The 15,399-nt window shown below is 38.0% G+C and overlaps 2 protein-coding genes across 3 annotated transcripts in view; one reads left to right on the top strand and one right to left on the bottom strand.

Annotated features, from left to right (window-relative positions):
• Nucleotides 1-4,143, top strand: part of LOC125241519 (coiled-coil domain-containing protein 39) — a 34,602-nt gene extending 30,459 nt beyond the window's left edge. For both annotated transcript variants that reach the window (XM_048150041.1, XM_048150040.1), the window contains exons 23-24: nucleotides 1,662-1,686; nucleotides 3,971-4,143. In XM_048150041.1, coding sequence (XP_048005998.1) covers nucleotides 1,662-1,686; nucleotides 3,971-4,080 — 135 coding nt within the window. In that variant the 3' untranslated portion in view covers nucleotides 4,081-4,143. The remainder of the gene's footprint in view (nucleotides 1-1,661; nucleotides 1,687-3,970) is intronic.
• A 7,361-nt stretch (nucleotides 4,144-11,504) lies between these two features.
• On the bottom strand, nucleotides 11,505-15,039 carry LOC125241544 (ankyrin repeat domain-containing protein 13C). The gene has a single exon (XM_048150073.1). It carries the CDS (start codon nucleotides 14,683-14,685, stop codon nucleotides 13,354-13,356), a length of 1,332 nt encoding a protein of 443 aa, XP_048006030.1. The 5' UTR covers nucleotides 14,686-15,039; the 3' UTR covers nucleotides 11,505-13,353.
• Between the last annotated feature and the right edge of the window lie 360 nt (nucleotides 15,040-15,399).

The raw sequence follows: 15,399 nt of genomic DNA, 5'->3' as shown, positions 1-15,399 counted from the left end.
TTACAACTGCGACCACAACAAAAACGCACTGCTAGGTAAAAGTGAAACCCACCCACCAAAATAAATTCGGCAAAACATTAAATCAGAACACTAAGTTTATGCACATAAAATGTATGCGTAAAAATGATTCGGAGCACCAAATTTATGTACAAAGAATATTCGGACAAATCACAATCAGCCTAAACAGATTATGCTAAACTTGACTATGCCATAGCAGTTTATGCACAAAGCCAATTATGACTAAATCGATTATGCACAATAGAATTATTCATAAAAAAAATATGCCACAACAGGGTGAACCAACCTGCATTTACTGATGTATGGTTACAACTCTTCCCTTACTTATTCCTCTATGACTAACACACAACCTAGAACCTAGCATAACTTGCGCGTCAATATTTGTAGTCGCGCCTGGTGTATGGACTCGCGCACGAGAACGTATGTTGTGCTAACCGCTTGATACGCTCTGATATGCTGCTTCGCCTGCTTCTCATGCTACTAAGTTGTTGCCCGCTCTGGCCACGCTTTTGCGGCCTAACCATACGAGTCATCCGCCCGGGGTCACAATTTTTTGTTATATTGTGCTGTTATGCTACTATCCCGATTAATGGGGTCGTCCGGTCTGGGAGCCAAATCACAATATCCGATAGTCGGGTTTTTATCACTGAATGTATTAATCACTCGGTATGCCGATCCTTTGACTTTTGGTCAGTATGGGAAAGTCTAAAACTATAAAACATACGAAGATCTGTTCTTAGGAACCATGTCATCGATTTTAATAAAAAGAAAATCTGCACTCATACATTTGAAAAAAAAAATACTGTACCCAGCTGGGGAATCGAACCCGGTTGTTTTGAAAAAATAATAATGTTAAAATTAAAATAATGCATTTTATTCATTTTAGACATCATGTTTCATAGAAACATTTACTGCTTAAGGTAGGTCTTAACAATCGATATTTAAATAGAAAAAATGATTTTTTTTTTCAAACAAGGTTCAATTCCCCAGCAGAGTACTACAGTTTTTTTTTCAAATGTATTAATGCAGTTTTAATTTTTATTAAAATCGATGACATGGTTCCCAAGAACAGATCTTCGTATATCTTATAGTTTCAGTCTTTCCCATACTGACCGATTTGAATGAGCTATAGAGTGTAATGAGTAATGACAGGGGTAATAAATGTGTCGCTTAACTTCAAAACTGGGTAAATCCGTTCTGCTATGCTATAAGGTTGATTATCTTTCGGGTCATATTATATTTTTATATATTCAACCTTAAAGCAGAATGGATTTACCCAAGTTTGAACTAAAGCGACACAAATAACAACTCTGCTGACGCTACATTGGTTAACATTGTATAATAACGGTCCAAGTGGTCCAACTGACTTTTTTAAAGCAACACAACAGAGCTTATAACTTATAGGTAATATAATATTTATGGTCTTATAGCTAACAAGTAATCTCTTCCAGATATCCTACATATACCTATATTGTATGACCCCTGATGCCTCGTAAACCTACATATTTTGTTAACATTAATCATTAACCTCATATATTGCTTGCGTCTATTTTAACATCGTTTCACAATGTGCTAATTAATGCTATAACGTTTTTACTGTAATTAACATGACTTACATAATTTTAATCTGCTGTTGATTGCAGCTAGTCGAAGACCTTCCGATATCAGGTAATCGTTGCTTTATTAATTATTAAAATGTGGCGTTTTCAACGAAAATGGTACTTATTGTCAGTTGTCAATAAGGCGTTATTTCCATGAAGCTTCAATTTAAAATCAATCTTAGCGACAACCGACAGTGTGGTACCTTTTACTTGAAACGTCACAAATATGTGTAGTCATTATAGCAGAATGTTATAATGTTTATTTGGGCACAAACGGTACATGTTTCTTATAGGATAACTAGAGTAAATACATAATTTATGAACCAAAACAGTTGCCACCACTTAATATTAAATACGGGATAACTACATTTAAAATTATCCCTACAAAGATACAAGTACGAAGGTACGAATGCCAGATAGTTTGGTGTCACCGTGTTAATTAAATAATAACCAGGGTCAGGTGATTACTCAATTGTTATTTTTTTGAGACATTGAGGTATGTAATTATTTAGCGATTATTAAGGAGCAGTTTGTTTATGTGTTAATAAGTAACATTCATTCTGATTTATATTTCATTAAAACACTTTGTTCGGTTCTCGTTTGTTTCTTTTCTTTTAGTTAATATTTTGATTACACATACGATTTTGACTCTTGGAGACCCTATACAACATCTCTAAGGATAATTAGATTAAGTATACATGTTATCTTTAGTTGTGACATTTAGAGTCATTTGCATCTCTAAAGTAATTTTAGACTTCTTTTTTTGTATTTGTACTTTTCTATATTATTATGTGTAGTTTTTAGTTGAATATCGACATTTAGAGACCTTATACATCTCTAATCATTGTAGTAGCGTAATACTTTAGTTAGAACTTAGAATTAGTATTATCAATTGTAATTTCAGTTCAACTTGTATATTGACGTGTAAAAGTGCCCCTGTGGCCTATTTGCTGAATAAGGCCTAGTTCAGACACGGCGGATTCCGCGCGGTCCCAATCCGCGCGGATCCAATCCGCGAGCGAACGAAAGTGTTCAGACATGCGCGGTTATCGTGCGGTGCGAGGTGATGTGACGTGACAGCCTCTCAGTTCAATAATACACAATTTTGTTAGAACAAGAGATGGTGTGCGGTATAAAAACACTTTATACTCTGCACCCATGAGAAATCTTAATAGATCGTACGCAGGAAGAAGTACACCGTCATCTTTGAACATAAGAGATAGATATGCTCATTACTTTGTAAATGAGGGTCGCGTAGAATGGCAAGATATAAAAATATAGAATTTACATGTAACTACTGTAGAAAATGGTAAATAAAGTACCAACTAACCAAACATTTTTTTTTCGCCAACGAATCCTCTTTGTCACCAAAAATCTCTACCAGCTCCTGCCTACCTCTGGTTTTGACTATTTTACTGGAATAATCTGCACACTGGATGTCCCATAGCGCTGGTCTTTTTAGGGTTCCGTAGTCAACTAGGAACCCTTATAGTTTCGCCATGTCTGTCTGTCCGTCCGTCCGTCCGTCCGTCCGTCCGTCCGTCCGTCCGCGGATAATCTCAGTAACCGTAAGCACTAGAAAGCTGAAATTTGGTACCAATATGTATATCAATCACGCCAACAAAGTGCAAAAATAAAAAATGGAAAAAATGTTTTATTAGGGTACCCCCCCTACATGTAAAGTGGGGGCTGATATTTTTTTTCATTCCAACCCCAACGTGTGATATATTGTTGGATAGGTATTTAAAAATGAATAAGGGTTTACTAAGATCGTTTTTTGATAATATTAATATTTTCGGAAATAATCGCTGATAAAGGAAAAAAAAGTGCGTCCCCCCCCCCTCTAACTTTTGAACCATATGTTTAAAAAATATGAAAAAAATCACAAAAGTAGAACTTTATAAAGACTTTCTAGGAAAATTGTTTTGAACTTGATAGGTTCAGTAGTTTTTGAGAAAAATACGAAAAACTACGGAACCCTACACTGAGCGTGGCCCGACACGCTCTTGGCCGGTTTTTTTCAATTTCGTCTACAAATAATTTGGTGTCAAAGCGCTCCATTGTCATGTAACGTGCGGCACGCGCGGATTCCGCGAAGCAACTGAACACGCGTAGGCAACGTCATAGAATTTGGACCGCGCGGCGAACGCGCGTTTTCATTTTCTTGCGGTCGAGTTGCGGCTACCGCGCGGATGCATAGTCCGCGCGGTGTAGTGTGAACGTTCTGGTACCATGCTATTGAAATAAGATCCGCGCGGTTGATCCGCGCGGTTTGTATCCGCGCGGTTTCCGCCGTGTCTGAACTAGCCCTAAATGATTTGTGATTTTGTTAATTTGTTGATGGTTTGCAGCGTTACGGTCATCGGTGTCTCTTCGCGTGGTCACGCTGGGCCTGGAGCGGCCCTCGGTGTCGGCCGCCACATCAGCCTCAGCCGCCAAATTTGGGAGGATGTCACGATAAATTGCATCGCTTTTTTACTTTGGATATTTATTTATTTAACCAAATAAACACCGGGTGCATTACTTTTGATAGTTTTATTTCAATTCATGATGTCAAAAGTCGTCGCGTAAACATGATTCAAAATTCAATTTTAATAGGATTTGAAAGTAACTAAAAGTAGACAGAATTTAGGGCTATTCACCTTTAGAAAGTCATCTCCTCTATTACATTACCGATCCTTTGAGTCATACTTACTGAAAATCAAAGACATATGTAACTCCGTATAGACCAGTATAGACGGATAATACTCGGAATTATTCCACTTACGTCACCTGCCAATTAGGTCAGATTTTATTTTTTCATACATCAAAATTTTAGAAATTCCATATAGGTCAGAAAATCAAAACCGCTGACGTAAGTGGAATATTTTAATGCCATTTTCGTCAGGTCCAATTAGGACAGAAATTTTTATTCCACTTATGTCAGTTTCCAGTTAGGACAGATATTTCTTAAGCTAGGAACACACTACGCGGACGTCCGTCGTGAATCGACCGCGGACGGGAATCTGGACAATGACATTACACATAACCGTGCAAACTATCGGTCGACGGACGCGGACGTGGCCTTGAGCGCACGGACGTCCGATCGAAATCTGGCTCTCTGGATGTTTTGTTCCGTGCACACTGATAGGTCGCGGTCGCGGTCGTTTTACGACGGACGTCCGCGTAGTGTGTTCCGAGCTTTATTCCAGCTACGTCTGATTACAGTTCTGTTAGAGAATCACATTGCCGATGGTCCCGGGTTCGAATTCCGGTAAGGGCATTTATTTGTGTGATGAACACGGATATTTGTTCCTGAGTCATGGATGTTTTCTATGTATATACGTTATGTATGTATATATATTAGGAATCGGATGAATTCCTGACTTTACCAGGATAAGCTGGTGGACCAGTCTAAGTGATTCCGGTGGACGGAATGGTCGAAACTGTATTTGTAGATATAACAGAGTCCAACTGTAGAGTCAGGTTAACATGCTGTCATTATTGGAGTGCAGTCAAGTCAGCCTGCTGTCATAACTGGAGTCCAGTTAGGTTAGCATGCTGTCAACACTGGTTTCCAGGTAGGTCAGTTTTTTGTTTGTCCACATTGGAATCCAATTAGGTCAGAGATGACCTACCTAGATGGAACAAATTTTTTTCTGACCTAATTGGCAGGTGACGTAAGTGGAATAATTCAATACTCGATCCTCTTTGCTGAAAAAAAAATGTTTATAAGTACCACAACTCATGGCGAACAATGGTTGTATTGAATACTTTTTTTACATTTTTAATAATGTTAGTATAGTATTACTAGGTGTCCAGTGCAAATTAGCCGTGGTGTTTATAAATTCAAACAAAAAATCAACATTCTTTAATACCACTTCATCCAAGCTAGCTTTGCGTTGACTTGGACAGTACTTACAAATTAGTCAAATTACCTAAGGAGTGCTATTTGAAAGAGCATCCAAACTATAATATTATAAATGGGATAGTGTGTCTGTCTGTTTGTTTGACCGTCTTTCACGCCAAAACGGAGCGACGAATTGACGTGATTTTGTCTCTCTTACCCTCCCCCACTTCCCTAAAAGGAGAGGTGTGCATATTTGTATCAAGCTTTCCGCAATTTTAGAATTTTAAGGAGCGAAGCTTCGGGCGAAAGTTTCTAGTATAATCGTAAAAATCTCACATAGAATACTTGATAATTATATACCTACAGTTATTTATCTTGGATCGACTCTACTACTCTCATTTGATAATGTAGGTAATTGTCGGTACATATTTATGGTATACTCTTGGGTCGACACGTTCGTTTTTCGTCACGTTCCTAAATTTGTCCGATTCTTCTTTCGTCAGCCATTCTTTATTCGCCACGATCATCGATGGTCTTTCTCAACTACGGTCAATTTCGTTGTTCATCTTTATCTTAATTCGTTTCGTTCTGTACTCGTCATAATCTTCTTTCGGCATGTTCGCTGTTAAATCTATGTTTTTCGTGTTTTTTCGTATTCTTTGGTCGGTACCAATAATGACTGCAGACTAAGTTGTCGGATGAAGAATGGCTGACGAAAGCAGAATCGGACTAGGAACGTGACGAGAAACGAACGAGTCGACCCAAGAGTATACCATATTTATCACTAGGTATAAGTGTTTTGGAAAGCACTATCAACTACGTTATCTACGATATAGATCTTTAATTGCGGTACCCATAACATAACAGAGGAATTTCCTCCCGCCGCTCCGACTGAGGAAGCTATAACGAGATTTTCCCGAGAGGCTAAAGGTACAGTCTGCAACAAATATATAAATACAGAAAGTGCAAAAAAGGTCATAAAGTCCTGTATACATATTTTTGGCAATTCAAACATATGTATATTTTTATTGCTGACTGTAACATACCTAAATGTTTTATAGGGTCGTGAACAAGCACGTAACACCTCTCCAATTGTATGCGTCTATCTATAGGCTATGGGAACTCCTCCTCACGCTCAGGCGAACTTTATGCTTGTTTTCCACCGACGTAGTGTAAAAAATATCTCAGTGCTGCTTTATTTACGTTCTAATGTAGATAAGTATGTTTTCCCCTCACTAGCTCGGAAACACGTGTTTTGTCCTTTAATACCAGCGGGTAAAAACGCATTTTATCCACTAGTGGGTAAAGTAATTTGTCCTTGAATAAAGTCAAATTAACTGCTTTAAAATTGATAAAAGAGAGAGGTGAATCTAGTAATAAAGCTGATTTACCACCCGTGGAACTACTGGAAGCAGTGATAAACGCATTTTCCCCTCACTAGCTCGGAAACACGTGTTTTGTTCTTTAATATCAGCGGGTAAAAACGCATTTTATCCACTAGTGGGTAAAGTAATTGGACCTTGAATAAAGTCAAATTAGCTGCTTTAAAATTGATAAAAGCAGGTGAATCTAGTAATAATAGTTATTTGTTATACAAGGGGGCAAAGTTGTATTTTAACGCCGAGTGAGGAATTGAAAACCGGCCAAGAGCGTGTCGGGCCACGCTCAGTGTAGGGTTCCGTAGTTTTCCGTATTTTTCTCAAAAACTACTGAACCTATCAAGTTCAAAACAATTTTCCTAGAAAGTCTTTATAAAGTTCTACTTTTGTGATTTTTTTCATATTTTTTAAACATATGGTTCAAAAGTTAGAGGGGGGGGGACGCACTTTTTTTTCCTTTAGGAGCGATTATTTCCGAAAATATTAATACTATCAAAAAACGATCTTAGTAAACCCTTATTCATTTTCAAATACCTATCCAACAATATATCATACGTTGGGGTTAGACTGAAAAAAAATATCAGCCCCCACTTTACATGTAGGGGGGGTACCCTAATAAAACATTTTTTTCCATTTTTTATTTTTGCACTTTGTTGGCGCGATTGATATACATATTGGTACCAAATTTCAGCTTTCTAGTGCTTATACGGTTACTGAGATTATCCGCGGACGGACGGACGGACGGACGGACGTACGGACGGACAGACAGACATGGCGAAACTATAAGGGTTCCTAGTTGACTACGGAACCCTAAAAACGAGCAAGTGAAAGGATTCTATAGTTGAACCACGAGCGAAGCGAGTGGTTCGAGAATAGAATCCTGAACTTGCGAGTTTTTTAACACACGAGAAGTAAAATAGACTGCTTCCAGTAGTTCCACAGGTGGTAAATAATCTTTATTACTAGATTCACCTCTCTCTTTTATCAATTTTAAAGCAGTTAATTTGACTCGCTTCGCTCGTGGTTCAACTATAGAATCCTTTCACTCGCTCGTTTTTCAATTCCACACTCGGCGTTAAAATACTACTTTGCCCCCTTGTATAACAAGTAACTGATTTTGCGTTGTAGTTTCCTCGCTATAGTGAGGGGAAAAGTTTTGTGTTACACTCGGGTGCAAATGTATTTTACTTCTCGTGTGTTAAAAAACTCGCAAGTTCAGGATTCTATTTTCGAACCACTCGCTTCGCTCGTGGTTCAATTATAGAATCCTTTCACTTGCTCGTTTTTCAATGCCACACTCGGCGTTAAAATACAACTTTGCCCCCTTGTATAACAAATAACTATTTTATACCTAAGTCGCTATAATAGTTATTTGTTATACAAGGGGGCAAAGTTGTATTTTAACGCCGAGTGTGGAATTGAAAAAGGAGCAAGGGAAAGGATTCTATAGTTGAACCACGAGCGAAGCGAGTGGTTCGAGAATAGAATCCTGAACTTGCGAGTTTTTTAACACACGAGAAGTAAAATACATTTGCACCCGTGTGTAACACAAAACTTTTCCCCTCACTATAGCGAGGAAACTACAACGCAAAATAGTACATTGTGCAACATTGAATATTACTAACGAGAGTAAGTTAAATCGCGACGGCTTGCCGGAGCGATTTAAAGACTCGAGTTAGTAATATTCATACTCCCCGAGTTACACACAATGTTTTTCATTACACTCGCAATGTAAAAAATATGTAAATAGATGTAAAAAAGTTAAGTACGGTACAAGAAATTTCATTATTCCCTTGGGAGAACGATTTTTCTATAACTCACGCTCCGCCTGCGTGCAATAGCACATTTAAAGTGCGGGGGTGATGAAAAATGCGTTTATCACTGCTTCCAGTAGTTCCACAGGTGGTAAATCATCTTTATTACTAGATTCACCTACTTTTATCAATTTTAAAGCAGTTAGGTAATTTGACTTTATTCAAGGTCAAATTACTTTACCCACTAGTGGATAAAATGCGTTTTTACCCGCTGGGATTAAAGGACAAAACACGTGTTTCCGAACTAGTGAGGGGAAAAAATATAAACATGACCTCTGTGTGTTCATATCTAATAGGTATCTCAGCGAGAAAATGATCGAAGTAGGTAGGTGGCCAGGGGCATTTCTTTAGTTTATATATGTGTTTATCTACCCAAATATCATAAACCCTCTATAATATAATGCGTTCAAAAACCATACCAACAGAAATAAAAGGAACTGTGTGCGTAGCCGAATGCACGAACGCTCACGATAATAGAGGTATCTCTTTCGTAGCTATCTATCTCTATCGCTCTTACGTATTGACGCGACAGAGCCAGACTACATTTCTGCGGCGCAGAAATGCCATTCAGCTACGGGGTCTGTAATGTTAACATTACCTACTGCTATTCTTGTATCTATAGAAAAACAGATATTGGTACGAAACCACAATTCAGTATGTGTTTTACTATAATTCGCACGACAAGAATAGGGACTTTGTTCGTTTTCAGATAAGGTACCTACAGCGGGGCAAATCTCGACTGGGGGACAAATGTAACTGGTCCATTTTTTATAATGTTTGTATTATTAAATAGAGTGTCCACGGTTATTTATGGTAGGCGTGTTCAGTGGATACATGTAAAACTCAACATCTTGTAATATGTAATGTAAAAAATGGATTAGTTACAATTGCCCCCCAGTCGAGATTTGCCCCGCTGTACCTTATTCGAACCGCCGCCATTCGCAGTCGCATAAACTACTGAAACTTCCTAGTAACTAGCAGCATAGGAAGTTCAAACTTTGACAAACAGCGAAAAATATCACGAACGAGCACTACATTTTTAAGCCATTCCGAGGTACAACTGGACAACGACTAATTTTAACTAAGTATAACAAGTAAAAAAAAATGTAGAGACCACAATTTTGTTACCTAAGTAGGCTATTAAGGTCAACCTTGTCTGTTCGCTCCAGTTACAGGCTTCTTGTACACTCGCCATCAGAGTCCTCTCAAATATCGGAAAACGCCTCTATTGCCGAGACGTTAGAGTGCGTGTTCCCATATTTGACTATGGTGACTGTACCTACATCCAAATACCACCCTGAAAAGACAATCGATTTCTACCCCTCGATTATTAACGGTTTGACCTAGAAAGTGGAACAACTTGTCAGTGGGCCAAGGTAACATGGGCCAATACCTTTCCATATGTACCTTAAGTCCCTTTCCTCGTTAACAAAATAGTACCTACAATTTTAAAAAGTTTAAGCTGATATTCTGCTTATCTACATAATTTAGTAAGTACTTTTAGAGTTAGTGCGTTTTCACATTATCCGATCCGATATCCCATACATTTAAGCCGCCATCTTTGATTTTTACTATTGAAATCCTTCCGACATCCGATATCGGATCGGATAATGTGAAAACGCACTTGGAAACAACCAATGATACAAAATATTGTCTCTCTTTATGTTGAAACGGTGATTCCACCCACCAGTCTGCTTCATGATTCGTCAGTCATGAATGTCATGATTAGTATGACAAAAATAAATCGATAATAACGATAAAGGCGCAGTCTTTACACGTTTTGCTGCAAAATAATCAATCGCTACGCATATGTTATCGTTTCTGCACTTTCCAAAAGAGATTAAATCTAGAGACTGATACCGACGCTGATACCTATATACTTACCTACTGACGTACCTACGTTGTACATTGCATGCGGGGCCCTTGACGCGTCTGCTGCAGTGTGAATGCTTGGCGGCAGGTACGGTACGACATGATTCGCAGTTCGCATTGCCAAAAAGTTATCTAATCTAATCTAGAGATTTTAGAGCTAAGCTTCTAATTGGTCTCGCTTTCTTTAAGAGAGATTCTATGTATAGTTATATAAATAAAATACCTGCTAGACTGTCACAAGGGAGTAAACTGACATATTTACGGCGAGGTAGTTTATTGAATCTTGATCGACGTGAAGGGTTTTATAATTGAATCCTGATGAATATTAAGCGTACCTACTGTGGTATTTAAATGTTAACGCCCAATGTGCAAATAGTTTTGCTACACTGTGACACATCATATATATGAGGGAATTATTATATTTAAAAATGTCATTTTAACATAAGTATCATGACAAAAAAGTAAATATACCTAATAGTGTCCTAGATAGCATAAGTGTCACTTTTGGCCCTTGCAGGAAAGAAAAGTGCCAGTTTGCTCCCTCCTAGCGATTGCAGGGAAGATATAGCCCCGAAATGGCTATATTAAAATAATATCTAGGTACAGATTGAGAATTATTAATTTATGGAAAAAAATATCTGCATAGAGGCAACTATTTTGCATTACTGTAAGTGTGTTTTCCCACTATCCGATATCGGACGTAGGACCGACATCCGACATCCTATACATTAAAGGCGGTGCCATCTTTGATTTTTGCCTTCCTTATCCAACATCCGATATCGGATCGGATAATGTGAAAACGCTCTAAGGGTCTGTTGCACCAAACTGTCCGTTACGGAATTTAACTGTTTGCTAATTATTTTGTATTGAAATTTCCATAGACTTTTGCGTGACGTTGACTAAATGTGGACTATGATTGATGCAACTGGCCCTAAGATAGATGGTTGTATAGATACTCGTTAGAGCTGCTGAGGTGAAATAAGACACAGCCCACTTTTAATACCTTGTTATATAATAAACAATGGGATTAAATGTGATTTGATGATGCTGGATGAAGTAAATGGTAGTCAATATAAACGGTACAAATTATGCATAATACCTAGGCCATGAATGACTATTTGAGGTAATAAATAACAAAGGAACCACATTCACATTCATAACTCATTCATTGCCTATTTCTTAATATTCTAACTGTTCTAATACTTGGCAAGCAATAAGAAATTTTAAGTAGTGTTCAGCAGTACCCACATAATTAAAAATAATCAGTAAGTTGCTGGTGTTTCATCTATTATACAATCACTGTTCCTAATTTTGGCTATCTATGTCAAACAGTCTCTAAGAAACACACATTTAACCGATTAGCAAGATCAAAGAGATCCTATAAGTGTTCCATGGACAAAGTTTTGTGTGGAACACTAAAAGAATAAGTTACATATGTATTAAGCTCTATAAAGGTAAAGGTACAAATGTATACAAATTTTATAAGAAACCAAAGTTTCTTTTAAATAATTATAAAAAGCAACAAAAACAATAACATAATAAAAACCCAAAAGTACTTGTGAATCTACCTGTAGTGACCAATTATTATCTTTACACTACCTAATTGTTATCATAATCTATATTTTTCTAAATTTGAATCTACAAATACAATTAATTGGTAGATATATAATCCCCTTAAACATAAAGTTCAGTCTAATTAAGACTAACAATGAGGTTTTGGAATAAGGCTGTTTTTTATTATCTATCTGTTCACTTCATTCCTCTAACAATTCTATTACATTCACAATGTTTTTCAATGACCTCTACTCTTTTAACAAAAGCTACATTCAAACAACACATTCTTAGTCCAGCTGTATACAATACAAATTATATACAGTTGAAGTAGTAAAAATATGGTTAGGTAATTCCATGTGGGATCATTGGTGTTCCATTCCAACCAAGTAGCAAGTCACAAGTCACACTACCTGCATACAGTCATGGGTATTACAGAAATAGAAAACATCAAGTAAACTATAATTAATTCCTCACACTATCTTCAGTGACTACACATTAAGAGGGGTTTCATATCATTGCTTTGTTACAATAAGTTAACACATTAATTGTGCAAAGCCTTAACCTCCCCAGTCCTTGTATACAAATTTGTGTACATATTCAAAAATTTATTTTGAACTTTTATTGAGTAACAAAAGGTTCCAAATTAAAAAAACAAAACAGATGCTTTCAGAACTCAGGAGGTTAAGGTTGACAGTTCAGTTACGCTGAGTGAATTTTTAAATAAAAACAAATCATCCTAGGTCTGGTCTCCTTCACCTTAAAATACTGATCCCCAAATAGATGGACTATATGGCACCCTAGGTAGCAAGAAGTACTATAATGGTTTCATTATTATTAATCTCTCCCGATTTACGTTACATATGTAAATCGAAAGGTAAATGTTTAAGTAACTTAGTGCATTTATATTTTTAATTACTTCCCTGTTTGTGTACCAAATAAAATAAGATAATTATAATAAAACAGTTTTCATAATCATAGGGGCACACAAGGTGGACAACTACACATGAATGTAGGTGGCTTGCAACAATTTGTATGAGGACAGTGAATATTAGAGGGTACACCTTGGACTCCAAGCATTTTAAAAACAGTTACTCCACAAAGAGAACACAGTGGCTAGAATAGGAGCTGCCTAGGCTGAACAACATTGGGAATTCTATAGTGATAAGCCCTTGTGCAGAAGCCTTGCAGCATGAGCTCTTCACCCTTCTTAACATGTGCCCACGTTTTCCCTCTCGCCGCCAAACAGGCTTTTCGCTAACTTCAAACAATGTTAAAATATCAAAGCGTCATAAATCAGGAAACCTCATGGGGTCTTCTATGTAATCATCTGGAATAATGAACATATCATTTGGTATGTCATTTTGGAATTCAAATTTTTGAAAAGTTATTTTTGCAGTAACTGTAGGTAAAATTGGTATGTCAATTTTAACTGGGAATCCATTAGGTAATTTCATTGCAACAAATTGACGCAACTTAGCAAAATGTTTAAAAGGAGCAATTACTTCTAATACATTCAGTAACATATCAACACTTAGTGGAAAGTCATCACTCATAGCAATTGTAGCTCGAAAGTTTCGAGATGATTCTTTATAAACTAGCTCCCTGCCCAGACTGGGGTACTGGCCTGGAGGGGCAGCAATGTAGGTTTCCCAGTCCACTCCACTCTCTGGCGGTGGGTTTAATGATGCTCGCCTCGTTGGTTCTCCATTAGTGTCTAGATTCTGTGTATTACCTTTAGTTAGACTCTCAATTATAGCTTTATTCTTTTGCAAATCATCTGTAGATAAGTGCTCACGTCTTTTACGTGATTCCAGGACCAGGCCGGAAATAGTGTAAATGTCACTTCTGTAGAGACCTGCCACAGTCTCCTTTCGGTCTTCACGAAATATCCAGCCAGACTGTGCTCTCAAAAATGCTATACCTTTAGTAGACATTTGAGCTGCCAAAATATCACTTGACATAAGTATGTCCACTTCATCTTCTATTTCATTCTCTGTCTCTTCATAGCGCACTCTCTGGTACACCTTGGCTTTGTTGTCCAGCACAGTAAGTGATTCACTAGGTTGCTTTTCTCCTTGAAATATAAATGATATGTCTCCTCTCTCCCATTTCATATCTGTGAAATCAACTAATGTTGTGTCTAATCTAATTCCAGAACCAGACTTATAAATTTTACAAACATCAGATGGTAGAATTCTAGACACCAGAGGGACCCATGAGTGAAAATCCCATTTTAGTTCCATGTAGAAATCTTGTATTTGAGTTAGAGCTCTAATTAGGTCAGGTCTCCTACGTTCCATTTGTTCGCGAGCCTGTTGCTTGAGCTTGCGTACGAGAGAGGATATAGTCTGGCGGTCTCCATAACTGATAGCCTCCGCGAGCGGTGACCAGCCCGCGAGATTCTTGAGCTTGACGGGTGCGCCGTGCGCCAGCAGCAGCTGCACGCACTCGCGCCTCCCCAGCATCACCGCCAGGTGCAGCGCCGAGTTGCCATGCTTGTCCTTGCGTGCCACGTCCTCCAGCCGTAGCAAAGATGACAGTTTTCGCACGTCCCCCTTGAACACGCACTCGTGCAAAGGAAACGCCTCATCCTCCTCGTTACACTTTGAATCAGACATTTTGGTCACCACATCTAAATCATCACTCCTATAAAAGTATTCATCATAATGAGGCGCTATTGCGAGTAATTTTACACTAAGATTAGATTAGATTAGTTTTAGCGGAAAATACATCAAGAACTAACATCATAATCGTTTTCAGTTGATACGGACAAATTACATTACTGAAAGCCAAAAGCTCAGCAGCTGTCAGTGAGGCTGTCAGTTATTCACATTAATTTGGAAGCACTGTTCAATTTTCTTGATTCACAAAATAAACGATTACCCTTTTCTTTATGAAAATGCCGTAACGTAACAGCTAACATACGATGAAACTTTACGAAATGTCAGTCGTTCCCTGCCGTACTCAACCAATTTTTTTTGTATATAACATATAAAAAGTATATATTTACATACTATTGATACTATATGTATGTACGTTTTAGGCCCCGCGCACACGGAGGCAACAGTTGCTCGGCGACTTTCGTATTTGTATGAAAAGTTGCGTCGCCTCGTGTGCGCACCTTCATACTAGCCCATAGACCGAGCAACGGAGACAAAACAGTTTTGTCTCCCGTCTGTGGGGGCCCTTATCTATAAAGCACTCCACAGATAAACGGCAGTTCGGTCTTCGGACATCGCGTCGAAGTTCGAATGTATTTCTATCTCTTTTAGCTATGGCTAGATTATCCCGCGGCGGCGCCTGTGCAAGTGCTTCTTAGGCCATCTAGACCT

The sequence above is a fragment of the Leguminivora glycinivorella genome, chromosome Z (assembly GCF_023078275.1).
Source record: "Leguminivora glycinivorella isolate SPB_JAAS2020 chromosome Z, LegGlyc_1.1, whole genome shotgun sequence".
Taxonomy (NCBI): Eukaryota; Metazoa; Arthropoda; class Insecta; order Lepidoptera; family Tortricidae; genus Leguminivora; species Leguminivora glycinivorella.
The sequence above is the reverse complement of the archived record's forward strand: the minus strand, read 5'-3'. Positions and strand labels throughout refer to the sequence as shown.

Bases quoted from the DNA above. Each gene is read 5' to 3' on its own strand.
- LOC125241544 (XM_048150073.1), bottom strand. From the start codon at position 14,685: ATGTCTGATTCAAAGTGTAACGAGGAGGATGAGGCGTTTCCTTTGCAC.